Raw genomic sequence first — 18,695 nt, 5'->3', positions numbered from 1 at the left:
CCCCCCCCCCCCCCCCCCGAACCAGTCAATTCATTTTTTGTTCACACCCTCTGGCTCAGTTTCCTAGCATAGATTTTAAGCTCACATTTCAACAGTGAAGGAAAGCTTATTTTAGGTTTGCTTTCTGCAAGCCTTGATGCCAAAATTGACTTGCAAGACTGGTATCCAACCAAGAAAAGGAAATAGCATCATGTGATTTAACCAAAAGTAGAGCTAAGTACAGTTTAAAATAATAAAACCACAGAGTAAATGACATTCATAAACTTCACATAATTTCCAGGTAAAATTGGTCAAATTATATTTGCTTGGTTCTAACAAGTACAAAGATACAAAGCAGATTTTGGAGCCTTCCTGTTTCACAAATAGAAACAAAAGTTTCTTTGGTGTCTTATCTTTAAAATATGCTTAGTAGGTTCTTCAACATAAATGGCTCGGAATAGAATTTGTCTGGCACTGAAATGTAAGAAAAATGATTAGAGCAGCACTTTGCATTGAATTTCAACATTTTCCTGTATAATCAGTTTTTCATGGGTCTGAAGTAGATACATACCTCAAGCTGTACATAGTATTTTGCCTTGAGTTCAAAGTAAGGCCTGTGGAAAAACAAAGAAGAACTTGATACAATTGCTGAGAAGCACAGAAAAGCTTGTAGTGAAAGCTACTTAGACCCACAGTGTTAAAGCAGTTATGACAGATGCCAGCAGTTTAATCTGAGATTGCCTATGTAGACTAAACACCCACATTTGTGATTTTTTGTAATGCTTCTTAACAAGATCATTATCCTAAATACTATGTGCTGGAGTCTGGACTTCGTATGTCTGGACTCTGTAAAATACTTAAGCACACACCAACCATAAGGAACAAAGTGTCTCATTAGAGACATATATATAAGTACCTTGCAGAATCTGCGCCTCAAGCTCAATACACCATTTCAGATTTGTTTTTTCCTGGCAATTCTTTAAACATCCCCACAGGTCTCTGACTTTTCAGGAGTTTTTTTAGAATGCTTACGAACAAGACAAAGGTCTGCCCACACCTAGGTGGCTCACAAGGGAGGGATGCAACTAGTATCACACCCAGCCACCTTTGACTCTCCAGCCCAAGTGACATGTGTCCACTAGCAGCTTATGTAGCAAGTCCCAAGTGAAGCTCAAACTTGCACATCTGGACACACTCATTTTAGGGCCATTGTGACCCTAAAATGCTAATGTTAAAGTATGTTGCATTGCTAAAGTATGTCCAGACTGCAGGAAGGATGTAGGCGTCCAACTGCACGTCTCTCTCCAGCTGCATGGTAGTCCAATACTTTTTGTTCAGCCAAACAACAGAGAGGAGCCATACATAAGCCATTTCTTCCTTTAATCTGCAGAATTTAATAGTGTCAGGAGACTACAAGGATATGAAGGATGCAGTTTAAAGCCAAGAAAAAGAATTCTAGCCTAAAGTGTTACAGGCTGCGAACCATCAACGTGTTGACATTACACAGAGCAAGAATGAAACCATTTTACTCAACTGTAATATTGCTTCCAGGCACACACACATTTCAGGACCTGCCTCAAAAATCTAGGCAGTCAACAGACACGTAAATCTTCATATATAAAATCAGGGCTTCTACCACCCCTTCTCCTTCCACGTCTGAAGCTGGATTCTGATATATGTTTTCTTAGCAAGCAGCACCCCTGCAATGTCTTGTGAAGTAGCATGCTACTGAACTCAAATCCCTCAGGGTCTGGTTTTCTACTAACAGACATAAAGCTCTGCTAACCCTGCTTTACAACTTAAGCTCATCTAACAAACCTCACCTGCATTAAAAAAAACAACACACTCCTATGCCACAGTCGTATCTAATGCTTTGCCGCGATGCAATGTAGTTTTGTTGTGGGTGCCTACATGTCATTGTGCTCCATAGCTACTATCTGTAATCCAACCACCCACCCTCTTAATATCACACTGACGTAGAAAACATCCTTCTTCATTAATATTTTTGGACATTGCATCTCTCTACTTCCTACAGTGGATTGTTTTCCTGCTTGGTAAGCTCAGACAGGCAACTTCATGTGGCACTACTTCTTCTTTATCATGGCTCCAATCCACTCTTTCTGTATGGTCTGCTCCCAATATTCTGCACAGGCCACTGCTTCTGGTGTTGATGTTGCCAAATCTTGTGGGGTGCATTCTGGTGCTACAGGACATCTCAGGAGATGATCCATAATTCGCTTCTTCTAACAAACACATTGGTCGGTCGTGTAGAGGCATGGGTGACTAGTGATGCCTTAGTCAGGGGCCGTGGCACTTCATCTGGCACTCCCACTCCCTGGCTGGCACTCACAGAAGAGGCCCCAGCGCTCCCACCTGCCCCCCTGCCCATCGCCTAAGTGGGGAGCATGGCCTGTCAGAGATGCACCGGCACTCACAGGGGGTGCACGTGTACCCCCGTGCACCCCGTAGGCATCACCAATGCGTAGAGGCCCCATGATTTCATGAGAAAGTTGCATCTGCCAAGACCCACCCTTAATCTATTCAGGCTCTGCCACATGTGCCATCTGTAACTGGAGCCAGATGCTAACTCCTCACAGTGGGCAATTCCTCGCCAGTTCCATCCAACAACTTAGAATTTGTGAGTTTATGCATAATGTTGTTTTGTGTGTTGACCTTGGTTTTGGTATTTAATATGTGCTTTTTGTAACAAAGTGTATGGTCCAGTGTTACCACTAAGTAGACCAGGTGTTTCTGATGTTTGAGACTCTGGTCACCTCAGGTGACATTCAGGTGTCATTCCACATCCTAGTGCCTCAGATGAAAAGAGCAGGTTTGGGGTTTGCTAGGGTTGGGTTTGAGCTAATTATTTAGGGAATAATCTGACATCTCGTTCAGTGCGCTCTCCAGGATCTTCTCTGTGTCCTCAAAATTCTTCTGCTGTGTGCCAATGCAGAGATCGTCAGCATAGATGAAACGCTGACATTCGGCAGGAAGTGGGTGATGGTTAATGTAGATGTTGAATAAAAATGGGGCAAGCATACTGCCTTGTGGCAAGCTGTTCTTTTAGGATGTGTGGAGCTAACTGCCCAACAGTGGAAAAAGCAGTTCACAACCTGGTTCCAGAAGTCATTCCTGTCCATGTAGCCTCCCTCAGGTAACTCATTTTCCAAAGAATGAGATTATGTTTCACAGAGTAGGTTTTGGGAGATCTACATACAACCTTACTTCAGAATAAAGGTTTCAACATCTGAGATTCCAGGTTCTATACTGATATTAGGCTACAAAAAGCAGTTTAGTCAATTTGCTATATTCTCCACTATTGTAAGAGAGCACCCTGCTAGCACATAGGCTGACAATATAACTTATGAACAATTAACACTTTAAGTATATTGATATTACTTTAAGTATATTGATACCACTGAGTGAATTGTGTGACTTGATTATATGCTTATGCTAAGACCTAGGTCCCCAGTCCTTTGAGACTAACCCAAAGAACCAAAGGCCTAATGAGCTTCTGACCTTAGTTGGCATAAAAAAAGTGCATGTTAGAAAGTAGTAGGAAAAGCAGTAATTTTTGGACCAGTATTGATTAACAGTTCAAATGCAGAGAGTAGAATCCCAAGAACCGGATCCCTCCCAATGTTAAATTTTGTTTAGTTCCAAGGTTTGGTGTAGGTCTCTGGGGTCCCAGGACAAAGAAGCCTCCTTAGTTCCCCAGTATGTTAATTAGGTCTGTAAACACTATTTTTGGAAGCAGACTGATAAAGCAAACAGGACTGTTAATCTCTGCATGCAGTTACCCCAAAGAGGAGATAGGAAAAGAAAAAACTTGGTAAGAAAGTTTTTGCTCTGTATTCCTGTGCTTGTTTATTCCTTTGTTTTTGATTTTATGCTGAAGCAATCCCTTTCTATTAAGGGTGTCTGAACAGTCTCCTTTGTCTTTTAAATAGACAAATTGCAAAGGAATGAATTTGACCCAGATGATTACCTGGGCACTGCCCATGTGGTCCTTCCTGTGAGCAACATGCTCCAACTTAACTCTTAGTCTCATGGACTTTAGGAAATCTCAGGTCTTGGAGAGGGTGTGTAAGGAGAGGAGGGACTAGTCCCTTTCATATTATTTTGTGTGTGATGAACTATGATTTTTTCAATACACAGAACATGCAAAACACCCCAGTGATTTATTATACAGTCTCACAACAACCCTGTAATGCGGGAAAATGCTTTTGTTTCCATTTTATAGATCAAGAACAGCAGGATAGCGAATCTAAGCAATACAGCCCAGGTGCTGGTCTAACCTCCAGCCATGTCAACAGAGAAGCACACTGAAGGCTGTGAGAAGAGACAGAGACAGTTACATCTGCCCTGTGGGTAGATGGAAACAGAAAACACAGAAGGGAAGTAGGAGGTAGTTCTTTTAGGGTCACAGATAAAAAGGGAAGATGGACAACATCAACGCATGGAACATGTGCCAGTATGATAATATATAAAAAAAAACTGAAACCAAACAGTTCTCCAATTTGCACACCTAACAGAAATAGGACTCTTCAAGTCACACTTAATTGTGTTAGAAAACATCCTGCAAGGTGCTGTCTGGTATTGGAAAAAGGGTCTATGTGAATTTTGTAATCACAGATAAATAAGAATTATGAGACTAATACTCTCAACAGCCAATATACTGAAACTACCGGACTGGATTTTAAATAAAGTATTTTAAGTAGCTAACAGGAAGCTCAAGACACTTTATCAAATTCAACAGAGTAGAAAGTTACTTCCAAAAGGTGGCTAACCCAGTTTATTAGCAAGTTTATTATCATTTTAGCCTGAGGCACTGGGCCATGAACTCTAGTTGAATGAAATAACTATTTGCTTGCCCACATGCCCATACATTTTCAAATGGTCAACTATTACTTGAAAACAAAGCAAAAAAAAAAAAACCCAGCTCAGTCAAATCTTCTAGATGACACTCCTCAAAGTTACTACTGCCCGTATCTTGATTATTTTTTTTTAACAAACAATCCTTGCACATCTCAGTTCAGGTAGGAATAAGGACAACCACAGTAGCTTTTAAATAGGGACTGGGAGAGGGAACTCTTTCAACATTTCCTCCACATGGGAAAATTTTGGATAACTGTCTCATAAAAATAAGAACAGCTATCCTCTCTAGGCTGTATGAAGCTCATATGGGATGTGAGGTGATGTTCCAATTCTATAGACCCTACCTTTGTATCACTAAGAAAGGAGTGTCGGGAAGAGAAAACTGAAGATAGCAAACAGTTCCTTTAGCACAACCATGGCTAGCACTTCATAAAAACCATGAGGAAGAAGTGGTTTTATTCCCAATTACTCCCCATACGGCACCAAACCCCCAAGGCCAGGTACACTTTTACCGAAATAAGTGATCAGAAACCTGTCTATACCCGTAACAGGACAGAAGTTCAGCATACAGACTGATTTAAAAATGGCAGAATCCAGTCTAAGATTTGTTCCCCCGCCCCACTGAAGGGCAAACGTAATATATTGTTCACTACCGATCTAAACTATGCCGCTTACAGAAAACCATGTTACTTCGATTGATTCTGCCTCGGGCTTTTTAAATGTCTGCACCTAGTCTCTATCATGAATCTGCTATTTTAAACAACCACTTTACAATACTAAAGATTTCATCTCAGTCCCAAATGATTTTTAGATGAAGATGTAAATTGAGCTAAACAACTGATCAACTTTCAAATAGGACTACATAAGACGTCTGCTCCACCCCATTAAATTGGTTTCACTGCGCACTCTTTTGATTCATCTGCACTTCTTATTACATCTTTCATTGGAGAAGCTCAAAAGTCTGCTATATTTAGCTTTAACGACTTTGTAAGTTGATAAGGAATATATACAGACCACTCCCCTCCCCAGAGAAACTGTAAGCTCTGAGGTGAACTGTTACAGAACATACTATCCCCACATGCAATAGCTTGGGCAGGAAGTGAAGAGATCATATCCATTTGACATTGTAAGGTGAAGCAAGGGTAATGAAACAAACCCTAATCACCAAGCTAACTACACTTATGCAAAAGATCTGGTGCTGTGAGTTTAGATTTATACCCATCTTATTCAAAAGAAAGCATTTCTGGTAGCAGGATGCCCTATCACTGCTCTGATGATTTTCTCACCCAAGGGAGAGTCACCAACTGAACTGATGAATACCAGTAATTCTTGCAAAATCTATGGAACTCTTTCTATCCAAATACTGGAAAAAAGCTGAATGCTTCTTAATTTATAAAATCATAAAAACAGTAAGGTGACAAGGCTCTGCTGACATCAAACAACATTTTGGAGCGACCATCTATTTTGATGGTTCTTGAAGTGCTAATCCTTTTACTAACTATACAAAAACGGTAACAAAAATTGATACAAGTCATTTTTAGAGTGAGGTATTAAACATTAAGCAAATGAGTCAGACAAGTTACGACTTGGAAACACTCACTGGAGATTTAAAAATACAAGATAGGATTATAATTAGTTGGAGACAGAAAAAAAACACTTTAAGCAGACTGAAAGCAAATATTATAATATGTGACTTTTCTACCCTACCAACAAATATACATAGACATCTATGCAACAGAATAGAACCACACACCAAAGGAAGAGGCATTTGATCACTGCACTGCTTATTAGCTATGCCCTCTGAAGTGTCTTCCTTTCCACAAGAAAAGCTCTTGCATGGCTTGCTAAGAAAGATTGAGTAAACAAGTCTGATGTACAATATGCAGAGCCGATGCAGCACTGCACCTCTGAAGTTTGTCAACAGCCTCACTGCTTTCCTAACCAAAATACAATTCTATGGCACGATATGCTGGGCTCTGACTTGGAGGCAAACTAAAACATAAGCACAGGGGGCTCTGCGTAGCCTCATGGTAGGTTCAGTACTGACAGAGAATCCTGTAAGTGATGCACAGAGAGCATACTGTGCAAGCAGGCTCAGCATTAAAAGGCACCACCAACTGTGACACATACTTAGATTTATTGATGGCCCTTTTCAGTTTTTTCTCCAGCTGTTTCATCCGACCCATGGCAGCGTTGTACTTGGCTGCAGTCTCCTTGTGCACCAACTCACTTCTTGTTTTCGTCTGCTCTGCCTCCATGACCTTCAAGAGAAAAAAAAAAAAAGATAAGCATATGCTTATCCCCTTCATATCAATTGTAATTAACAGTACTTCCATAACCTCGTGCAGCAGAGTGCAGCTGGGGGTGGGGGGTAGGATACAGTAGAAACCAAGTCTCTTGTCAATTAATCTACTTTGAAAAGTTTTGGAAGGACCTGCAGCACGTCTAGTTAACAAATACAATATTAATGACAGAAGCAGCTTACTGTTCTAGCTAAATGTATTCTGGTTGACGTTGCTTATCTCAAACCTCAAACCTCCCCATTAGAGCTCAGCATCTCCTCAATGATCCTTAGGTGCTTATGACTGGCTTTCACTAGCTCTGCCAGCTAGGCTTTACCTTTTCACAAACCTTCTTCTGGCTGGGGCAGTACTATAGAAGGGCTCACAGCCCCAAATACTGAACATCTCAGGACTACTCAAAAGAGTGAAGAGCTGCAAGTAGGTCCATGAAAGAGGGTCTCTGATCAATTTTAGCTTATCCATTGTCCTCAAGTAGCCAGCATCCAGCCAACCAATAGCCCATCCATTGCTGCCATGCCATCAATTGGAAGCTCACTTCCACATTAGTGCCATCGGCCAGCTTCAAGCCATATTTACAGAAAATAGTAGCCATTCAAATGATAAACTGACACCATTTCTGTCAGGGCACCTATAAGACTTCTGAACAGGTAGGAGCCACCATGAATACTGCCCTACTAACTGGATGGAGACACACACACATACGTACACACACACATGCGCGCACAAACAGATTAAGCACATTACATACCTCATGGACAGGTCTCAGTTCCTGTCCCACTCAGGCAGGCAGTCTTATGTCTTGTACACAAGTCAGCAAATTGTTCAGACAAGCATTGATTTAAAGTTTTATAAATAATAATTACTGCCTTGGCCCCTTACAACTAAAACAAGATTTACAAAAAAAAAAAAAAAAAAGAAAAGCCAAATGTGTCTTCTGTTGCTATGGGTGTTCAACTACATGTGCTTTTGCAAATCTGAAGAGCCCACAGTTGCAAGTTAGGATGCCTATTTCTGTTTCATGGTCCATAAAAACATTTTTTTAATTATGAAGAGAAGCCCCAGCCAGGTCCCAGCCAAAGAGCAGACTCATTTGTTTAATACTCTGAACATTGTTGTCTTGTCTCTCATTCCCAACATTTTAGCAACTAGCTGCAAGAGCTCTCACTGTGCAGGTGATTTTTAAGCTCTCCCACTCACAACAGAGCAAGTATTATTACAAAATATGGCTTGAGTCAGCTGTCTCCAATACCCTGTTTCCAGAAGTTCTGGATATGTATAGCTCCGATTACCTTCTATTATTTGAAACATTCCAACACCTGCAGCTTACCTTATCAGATCAAAGTAAGTCTTATCTCAGGAAAGATGAAATGCAAGCACTCTGGTTTTCAAATCATGTTAGTCTCATCATCATTGTTCTATTCTCCTGTGAGCAAATGAGCAGCATCCTTCAGTCTGAGCCTAGCAATTAAAGTGATATTCAAAACATGGCGAAAGGGACATAGACAGTTTACGGAAGCCGATTGCCTTTTACTTTCCATTACATTGAGGGTAAACTTACTGCCTTTGTAGCTTAAAGACTAAAATTATAATACCCCGAGTAAAACAAGAGTTCTCAACCCTGTAATAACTAAAAAACATGTTCCACTTGTCTGAATGCCCCAATTATTCTGCAATAAAAATATATTGCAGAACCCTGCAACCTACAAAGATTACCATTAAAAAGCAATTTGATTATATCTGAAGGAATATATCCTGCTCCGGTGCTCCTCAACTGCCTTTGTGTATAAATAAGACTCCCATCTTTTGAGGAAAGCTCAGTATTTATAAGACATTCACAAGAGATTTTGCTCTACATCCTGCAAATTAGCTAATCCCTCTCTTACTCTCAGTTTGAACAACTGTTAGAAAACTATAACGATACAATGATGTTTCCTAGAGGTTGCATCTGGCTCTAGTGAGGAAGTATCTAAATTAAGATGTGCAATCCCATAAGATGACAGCACGGCTGGTTTGCTTTCCTTAGTGCATGACAAAAAAAAATTAAAATTTAACTTTTGCTAAAAGCTCTCAAGCAATGGAGCTGCTTATTCCTTGATGTTCCAGAGTTGACTGAATGCCATATGATTCTTCTTTGGAAGAGTTTTTGGTAACTGCTACTGCTGGCTTGCATATCTAGACTTAAAGGTTCCAACTCATGGTATGATGAATGTTGCAAGCCCAAGGCCCAGATTCTCAAGAAGTAAATACACCAAGAGGTAAAAACATCTAACATCTAACTCTCATTTAAATCAAATACTTTGAGAATCTAAAAGTATCTAAAGTGGACATCCACTTGCAAGAAGCTTTTAGGTTTTGAGAATCAGTGGCTATGTCAACATGACACATTGACTGTGGAGTTGCTACTACACAGTCATTCAGTACTTGCATACCCACAAAACTCCCTGTGCTTGTGTTTTTGTTTGCCTCCAGCTCAGTGCCCAGAATATCTAAGAGGCGTTGGACAAACTCGGCTTCATGGTGATGCTGACTGCGCAGTAGCTCATTACTACTGCGCAGTAGCATCGCGTCACAGTTCGTGCCCTCCGACGCTACTGCGCAGTAGTAACAACCTACTGCCAGTAAGCATCTCATGTAGATGCAGCCACTAACTAAATAACAACTACCCCAAAATATTCAGAACATTCTACATTTATTTCCCCTCTGTTAATCCAGTATAGTAGTTCAAGTGTCTGTTTCTTCAAATCCTTCTAATTTCAGAAAGAAATTACTTGTGGAACAGGAAGAACTTCCTCTTCCTTGCCTTGTTTTTGTCTTTTTTGGTTGTTTTTTAGGCATATTATTTTTGAAAGGTGCCAAATTGACAGCCCTGAAAATTTACATTCTCCCTCCAAACAACAGGTACAAGACAGACAGAAGCCCTAGAAGTAACCCCCCGCCAACTAAAGCACCTCTAGTCCTGGCCTGGGAAAGAAGACTTCCATGAGGAAAAGGATCATAAAATAAATAAATTAATAAATAAATAAAATGTCCATTTAACTCTTGATTTCTCCAGGACTGCCAACCAAGATGTGCTTGAGTATTCAATGTGGACCTCTGTTTACTTGGAACTAAAATTAAGATTGCCAACTAATCTCATAAATTACTGAACTGCCTGCAATGGGGGACTGTTTTTTAATTAGTCTTAAGAGAGTCTTAATGGCTGGATTTTAATTAGTCTTAAGAGTTTATTATCAGTCTTCTGACTCATCTAGTCTTCCCCAAAGCCCTCAACTCCACACTTGTGTGTGAAGAATGATGGGTTTAACAGGTCCCTGAAGTGCCTGGTTAAGAGTGCTGGTCAGATGAGAGCCTTCTGCCCACATTCAGTCTTTCATTATTGTATTAAACTTTCTATTTGGCCCTTTCAGAAAAATGTCCAGAGAACAGCTTGATACATTACAATCTCCACTACGCTGGCTTGCCCACCCACTGCTCTGAATATCTGTTCTAAAAAACAGACTATCCCAGTGGTTCTCAAACTTTCTGGAACTGCAAACCCCTCTTTATGCTTTCTTTTTTCTTCTTCTCTCTCCATTTATATTTCCCCTTTCTCTTCTTCCACTTCCCCTTCCATCTGTTTGTACTCCTGCTAGAAGTTTGCTACACACATCCATTTGAGAAATAGCACACTAACTCATTACCAGGGATCCTGGTTTTCTCTGATTTAAAAAAAAAAAAATGCTAATTCTCAGATAAAAAAAGGAACCCCAAATGCACATTTTCCCCTGATTAAAATGGAAAAATGTGGATTTTGGGTTACTTTTATCTGAAAATTGGGGATTTTTTATCAGAGAATTTAGATATAATTTAGATACTTTCGGTACACTAAATGGTGTTTCATTTTAATCATGGAAAAATGGATTTTGGGTTACTTTTTATAATTATAAAATTGGGGATTTTTTTTTTTTTAAATAAAAAAAAAAAAAACAGGATCCCTGCTCATTACCACTACTAGATCAGACACATCAGCCAGGACTCATTAGACCAGGCAACACAAACATACCAACAGCTACAATGGTATTCCATAAAATATATATTTTGGGGAGAGCAATTCTTTACAAGTTACATCATTTTCCCTAAGAAATTAGGGTAATCCTAAATGAAGAATGTACTCTAAGTACAGTTTCCAGGAGGAATTAAAAAAAAAAGAGCTGATAAGGCAGCTACAAGAGGAAAATCAGATATCTTCAAGGAAATCTTAATACCAATACCAAGAAATTATTGTAAAAGAGCAGGAAAAGGCCACATTGCAAAAGGCAGTGCAAGATTATCATAAATTTTTCCTGGATTCCCCATAAATTTGGCAGCTATGAGCAACTGAAGTGTACAATACAATAGGATTAGAGGAAAAATTAAAGTCAAATTGTATGCGACTTGTGTTTCACCTAAATCTGAGACAAGTATCATTTTCCCTGCCTTGGTGAGGACATGTAGACACACAATTGACCAGATAATTCTGCGAAGACCTTGTTCAAAAGGAGGGACCTCTCAGGAAAATTTGCAAGCAAAGCTATCTAAAGATTACATTAACATGCAGACTTTTTTTGAAAAAAATGTGGAAGATCTTCCTTCAACCTCTATCTAATCTTATTTCCTTTAAAACTTCCCCTCCTTTTGAATGACTTTAGGCAACATGATTTTCTACAGGAGCATTAATGCCATTAAGTGCCCCTTCACCACTCTAGACTCTATGCTTTGGAAGCCGACTTGTGCACATTATTGTGTCTGAAACTCCAAATTAATGACGTGTTTTTCAAGCTCCATTGTTGAAGAAGACATACCACCACCTTCTCACATCCCATAAGTATTGGATTTGCTTTCTTCACTGAAAAAGGTACAGAGATGGCATTAGGAATACAAAACGTTGTAGAAACCCTTTCCCTCTCCAGCCACCTTAAAAGGAAGGTAAGTATCTTTATCTCCATTTTAAAATCAGGGAAAACAAAAACAGGGAGGTGAAGTAACTTGTCCAAAAGCCTACCCAACAGGTCATGGACAAAACAAGGAACAGAAGCCCAATCTGACTTCCAGGATCCTAGCCCCAAGACAACTATGTGTATGAGTGTTCCAATTTGGAGTTCAATGGAAGTCTAACACATGCAAGTTTAAGGTGATCAAACGGATTTTACAAAAGCTTCAGGACCCAGCTCCCTTAAGCTCCTTTGAAAGGTGGCAACTTAAAAAGCAGGAGAATTATTCAGATCTCTCCAGCCCTCCCTGCAGTTACTCACAGAAGTCCAGTTTGCTGCACAGAACACCAAACTCTTCCATGCTATTTTTCCAACTATTCAGAAAAGGTTATATCCTTTCAGTAGCCCTTCAATTTTTATGGTCTTGGAAATGTCCGAGAGGCAAGGATTTTTTGTGGTGTCTTTTATTGGACCAACTGTATAGTTGGGAGAGCTGTTGGACAAGCTTGTGTGCACCAAGGGCCTTTGTCAGGTTCTGTGATGCCCAAAAAACTAGTCCAACACCTCTCAACTATACAGCTAGTCCAATAAAAGATATCACAAAAAGTTCTTCTGTGTTTTTTCCTCACAATTTAAAAACAAATGAATTCATAACATGCTTCTGACATATGGCACTGATGAATGCTTTTCAGTTCATTGCTACACCAACTCCTCTGCAAGGTTATTTTGCACCGAATACACTTGACATTTATGAGCCCAAAAGCTCAGTGCAACTGAAGCAGTGAGTTGCAGGAGTTTTCCAACAGAGCAGTTCTGTACACAAATATGCCAACATAGGAGAGAGTGTCAGTATACTGGGAACCTATCTGCGTTGCTGGTCTCCTACCCCTGTCTTGTTCTGCAAATTGTACTTTTGTTAGGTTTTAATTAAAAATCGGATCATTGCTGGTTGGTAACTTAAAAAATAGCTCTGTGTGGAACTAAATATAATCTTTTTGCTATATAGGAGGTGCTTGTTAACCTGGAGCCTATACCATATCTATTAACTTAAGGAACTATGCAGTTTTATATACAGTTTTATTCAGATTCTTCAATTTTCCATTTGTATTACTTGGTGAACAACATTTATTTACTAGGATTTTTTTAAGTGATGATTTGTGTCAAGCTGTATTTGAATGGAAAATAGAATGCAATAAAAATGAACCCAATAGTTTTTTTAAATTAAATAAAAACTACCTTACATGTGATGGTGACATACAAAATAAAATTTAATAAAAACAGGCGCTGCATTTAAACTCATTTATTAAAACACAGGAAGTATAAACTGCAGGTTAGTGGCTGGAACTGATGGTGACTAGAAACAATGTCCTTCTAGATTTTAGAACCAGTCTATCTAACCCTCACACCTTATTTTTATTCACAGATTGGAAGAGGAAAACATGTTTTCCTGCTTTTTCAACTCTCAGTTGGTTTCTTAACTGAATGAGCTTGTCATAGAACTACAGTAGTTGAATAAACTGAAGTGAAAGAAATAAGTCTCTGCACCTGGAGAAATGACTACTGCTGCCAAACCTGTCTTATCACTTAACACGCACTGACTCCAGATGTTTAGCCAGTAATTTGGCTTTCTTTAGAAACTTAGCAAACCACATACTTCCTGAATATTTTTAAATTATTGTAATTGGTTATAATGAATTGAAATCCTAGATTATGGCCTACATTTCAAACTGGTTTATTATTTAAAAGAAAAATAGATTGAAAGTGCGATTAAAAAACCTCAAGCACCACACTGATTATTTTCCATGCTGGATCTGACTAATTGATTTTAATTAGAATTTCACATTTTAAAAGGCACACACTAAAATCCCAATACAACTGTTCAGAAATAGGCAGTTACTGGAAACAGTAATATTCATGTTCAGTGAATCAGGATTGGTATAGATATCACCATTCTTACCTAGCTCAAGCCTACTAAACTGCAGATACATACTTTCTTCTAAAAACAATTTTGAAAATGAAATTTACTCAGACCACTCTGTCAAGAGCTAGAAAGTATAGGGTAGAACCCCTTCCATTCTGGTTCTCAGCCAGTCTATATAGTATGCCAACATGACCCAGATTATTTGATACTGGCATCAAAAACACACAAAGGTCTCCAAGGAGCATTCAGCTCTAGCCACAGGAGACATTTCATTATGGGCAATTCATCTGATAAAAGTTACAGGTTGAGAACACAGAATGGTATAGCTACTATCATTTTTTTTTTTTTTTTTTGGAGAGCACTCCACAGTTACAGTACAGCTACATCTCAGGCACTAAGTCCCTGGGTTTTCATCAGTCAATTGTATTTTTAACCCTAGATTATTCATTAGGGAAGGATTAGAGGTTTAGATGGCCTCAGGGGAAACAATCATCTACGTGAGAGAGACCGAGAGAAATTTCACAAGGATTCATAATTTAATTGCTGACATTTCTTCCCCCATCCATCCCACCAGTGTTAAGTATGCCTGCTGATTTCGTATTCACTTCATCTCCCTAGAATACTTGTATTAAAAGAATGTAATTCCTTAAAAAAAGAAAAGAAACACACTCCTCACACACATTATGCCACTGCTCTCTCTCACTAGGCTTCGAAAACATCAAGTGATTCAATATCACGTCTGTGTGGAGTTTGCCTTTCATTCATTTGATCCTGAGCCATCCTACTCCTCAACCTCCCCAGAACAGTTGCACACATGAAAGGAGCCAGACTGCCAGGCAGATAAAAGTTTTTTGTTTTCCATTGCTGGCAACAGCAATACGGATCTTTCCCCAAACCGTCTCGGAGCACTCACCTGTGAGGCTGGGAGTGTCCATCAGATTAAAGCTGGCATGTTCCGTGGCTTCCCTAATGTGAGTTGGCTACTGCCAAGCCAAGACTGGACTTTAACTTGTGGGTGAGCACAGTCAATCAAAAGTTTAACACCTGATAAAAGCACCAGAGGTTCCCAATTCCCCTCTTCACACCTCCATACTTCAAAAGAAAAAAGCCATAGACTGCTCATTCCAAATAAAGGTAACATCTGTGGAGGGTCTACAGCTGATTACTTCTGGGTAAGGAGTGAAACTACCCTCTTCCTGTCCTTTTAATTTAATGGAACTTCAAACACCTGGCAGTGGGGACAACAACACGAAGAATATTCCATTTCCAAATGCCAGGCTTCCCATTTCTTATTGCATTGTTTTGGTATTAAGTACTGTATATGGCAGCACAGACTTATAAAAATTAGTTGTGAAGAACTTTTCCTTTTACAGTCAAGTAGCTCCCATAAAGGGCTGGACACTGTAAAATAACAAATTGTAGGACGCAGCTAATGTCACAGTATTGTCTGGCCCCATTTGGAGTGAGGAGTTATTTCACTTACATAGCTGGCAAGATCTGACATGACAGATTTTAACATTAGGTTGTTTTTTGTGTATTAAAAAGTGTTATTTTTGCATTCTGTTAAAGCAATAAGAGACTACAGAAAGTAGAAAAATTCTTCCAAACACATGTACTACCATGAATGCCACTTTCATTTACATAGCACTTATCCTTCTCTAGATTTCAAAGGGCTAATCTACACCTAAAAGTTAAAGCAGGGTATGATTTTAAAGCATAAAGCATAGTTATTCCTGAATAACTCCAGTGTGGGTACTCTTATTCCACAATCAAAGTGCCTTCTATAGTTCAAACCATCTTGGTAATGGACTAGGCCAAATCAGAACAAGGCTTTCTTATTTCACAGTAAGATCATCCACACACGGTATTATTCAGGCCCTCCCCTACACATGCAGGTATTGGATCTAATGCATGATCTACCAAATTGCACACAATCACGTGCGTATGGCAGGAGGTGCAACTGTGGGATCATGCATCAGATCCAATCACGCTTTATTGCTGTCATAGCAGGAGCCCGGTCATGGACTCCCCCTGCATTGGCAAGCAGCAGGAACCCACAGCTGGGAACCCCTCTTTGCTGAGGGGGCTCCCAGGTGCAGGAATCACACAGCCGAGATTCAGAACCCCATCAGCTACAGGGTGTCTGGATCCCAGCTGCAAGTGAGGCACAGCCAGGACTAAGAGCCCCATTAGCTGCAAGACTCTTAGTCCCAGCTGTGGGCAATGCACAGCAGGGACCAAAATCCCATGTGGGCTCGAGGGCTTTATGCTCCCTCGAGCCTTGGGGATCATGTTAGCCACAATCCCCAGGGCTTGGGGGTTGTGCCCCTATGGCTGGGAACCCCATCAGCTGATGGGCTCCCAGCCATAAGGGAGACCCAGAATTTTTTTTTGCAATTGCTCAGTTGGTCTAATAAAAGGTATCATTTCTAAACCAAGAGTTCTAGATTTTTGCATTTCTTTTTGTCTCAGACCAACACTGCTACAAAATTCATCCCTCAAAAATGTATGCACTCTGCTCAACCAAAGGGGGCCTAGCCTCTCTCATATATAACAATACACTAAGGGCATTCAGCAAACTGTTGGTGCCCAAGGAACTACTTCTGTGGGACAGTTCCTACTCCAAGAGGCACTGGTCCCTTCCCACCTTCAGCAAAACAGCTGCCATTTCTTCCCTCCTCTTTAATCAGTAGAGGGTAAGGTGTCTGTTACCATCAGGTTCAAGGCCCCTTTGACCCAATTTTCTTCCCACTCACTCATTCCAATCCTTTTCAGGGGCAAGGTTACTTGCTCTGGCACCTTCACCCTCGACAGCATCCCATCCCCGCCTTCCCCTTTCTAACTGCTCAGTCAGAGATAAGTCTGCTGGCCTCCAACTCAGACACCAGAGGTGCAGGCACAGTAAAGCACACCCTGGGCAGCTTGCATAGGGAGTACCCTCTCCGTCCTTGATTCACATGAGCAGCAGGTCTTGTACCCATCCTAAATGACTCCCCTTGGACCTATCTATGGACACCAGAGTCTTATTTTATATTTAATTAATAGTAGAACAAGTACTTTTTCACAGTCCACTGCTACTCATGAGCCAGTGTAGCATTATAGATGAACTTACAGCCCCTCTGCATTCCCCAAAAGGGAGTTTAGCCCTTGCAGTATGAAACAACTAGCTCAATGAACAGACTGTGCAAGGCAGACTTAGGGCAAACAATCCCTCATCCATCTTACCCTTTGAGTAGCATGGTTGAGCATCTCTTGCCAGGCAGAGTCAAACTGACGTTTGTCATCCTCCAGCAACCTCTGCTCAGCAAGCGAAATGGTCTCCTTGGCGGCACGCAGCACTTCGGTAGCCCTCTGGAAATCTTGCGTTGCTTTCTGAGCTTCCAGTTGTGCCTAGACAAGAGACACTGCAGTCAAGCTTCAAGGAATATCTAGCATGACAGATTTTAAAGACATCTTGGCACAGACTATTAAGAGCGACACTCTGGTGCATTTATTTCCCAGCCTTTCGTTTGGCAGTGACACTCCACCCATTTCCTTGCCTGGGTCACTGCTGGTCAGCAAGCTGTTCACACCCAAACAGGGGCATCTGTAAAGCATTATCATGCTGTTCATTCCCAATAAACCTGAAATGCAAGGCATCAGAGCTTTGCGTAATAAGCATGTGGTTGACAGATGGAGGAATACTGTATGCACTAATTTTAATCAGCTAGAAACAAAAGAGACAGAAGGAAAAAAAACACTCATTATTTCTGCTCACCATAGCTTCTTGTGGTGTTATATTTCATAAGTAAGCACTGAAATCCACAACACTGCAAGCTCAGAGTTTAAGTCAGTACATAAACCAAGCTAAAGAACATTTTTGAGGTATTACGTTATCATTCAGCATAACACAGAGCTTTCTAGTGAGAAAGTTTACAAATTGCTACTCCACATTTCTCTTCCACCCTGTAAAAACAAGTGTATAGTCAGCAGCTCAAATCCCCAGTCCACAGATGGGAGGAGAGAAGAATGAAGCTAAACCAGCTGGTTCAAAAATGCACTAGGTTATGGGGCACTGAACAAGGCTTCAGTGGAAATGGATCTGGCCCAGTTTCCAATCCTGGGTCAGCTGTTCAAGCCCAAGGGATTCTCTTAACAACAGTGCTTGAAGTAATAGGACTTTAAGAGCTTCGATTAAATAACTGACCTAATAACAACCAGAACTCTAAATGCATGAGCAAGTACTGGCACAAAAAGCACTGCTCACATATGAGCCTTTGCAAGGCAATTTATAATACTTTAATATTACTGAATTCATAATGTGGTAATGAAAGTCCAAATCAGAAGCAACTTATCACAAAAGACATTTATCATCTGGGTTTTCATGCTCCAGGGCAGCACACCTAGAAATCCACAGAGATGGAGCCCAATGAAAATATTTGAATTTCATCCCAAAATATCTGATGACTCAGGAGATGTTCAGATTCAGGATTTTAGTTTGGGACCCTTATTTTCACTGACTGAACAGTGACACTAAATGCCAATTGTCAACAAAACCAAACAAAAAAGAGGTACTGGATGACCCGGCAACCAATTAAAAAAAGGCTGTCAGTACCATTGCATATTTCTATAGCATCCAGTTAACAGATGAAAGGGATTACAAAGTCTACATATAAACGCACAGGC

At 40.3% G+C, this 18,695-nt stretch overlaps 1 protein-coding gene across 3 annotated transcripts in view; it reads right to left on the bottom strand.

The window, feature by feature from the left end:
* SH3BP5 (SH3 domain binding protein 5) overlaps nucleotides 1–17,414 on the bottom strand; it is a 25,946-nt gene extending 8,532 nt beyond the window's left edge. For 2 of the 3 annotated variants that reach the window (XR_003091934.1, XM_025192544.1), the window contains exons 1-3: nucleotides 17,256–17,414; nucleotides 6,988–7,118; nucleotides 551–593 (exon numbers count right to left, since the gene is read on the bottom strand). Coding sequence is in view for 2 of the 3 variants with exons in the window: in XM_025192544.1 (XP_025048329.1) it covers nucleotides 551–593; nucleotides 6,988–7,118; nucleotides 17,256–17,279 (198 nt within the window). In the remaining variant the exon portion in view is untranslated. Of the gene's footprint in view, nucleotides 1–550; nucleotides 594–6,987; nucleotides 7,119–8,487; nucleotides 8,619–17,255 lie in introns of all 3 variants that reach the window. The other variant, XM_025192545.1, reaches the window with a different exon arrangement.
* Between the last annotated feature and the right edge of the window lie 1,281 nt (nucleotides 17,415–18,695).

Source organism: Alligator sinensis, unplaced genomic scaffold (genome assembly GCF_000455745.1).
Source record: "Alligator sinensis unplaced genomic scaffold, ASM45574v1 scaffold1159_1, whole genome shotgun sequence".
Classification (NCBI taxonomy): domain Eukaryota; kingdom Metazoa; phylum Chordata; order Crocodylia; family Alligatoridae; genus Alligator; species Alligator sinensis.
Note: the sequence above shows the minus strand (reverse complement) of the source record. Positions and strands in the feature narration are given on the sequence as shown.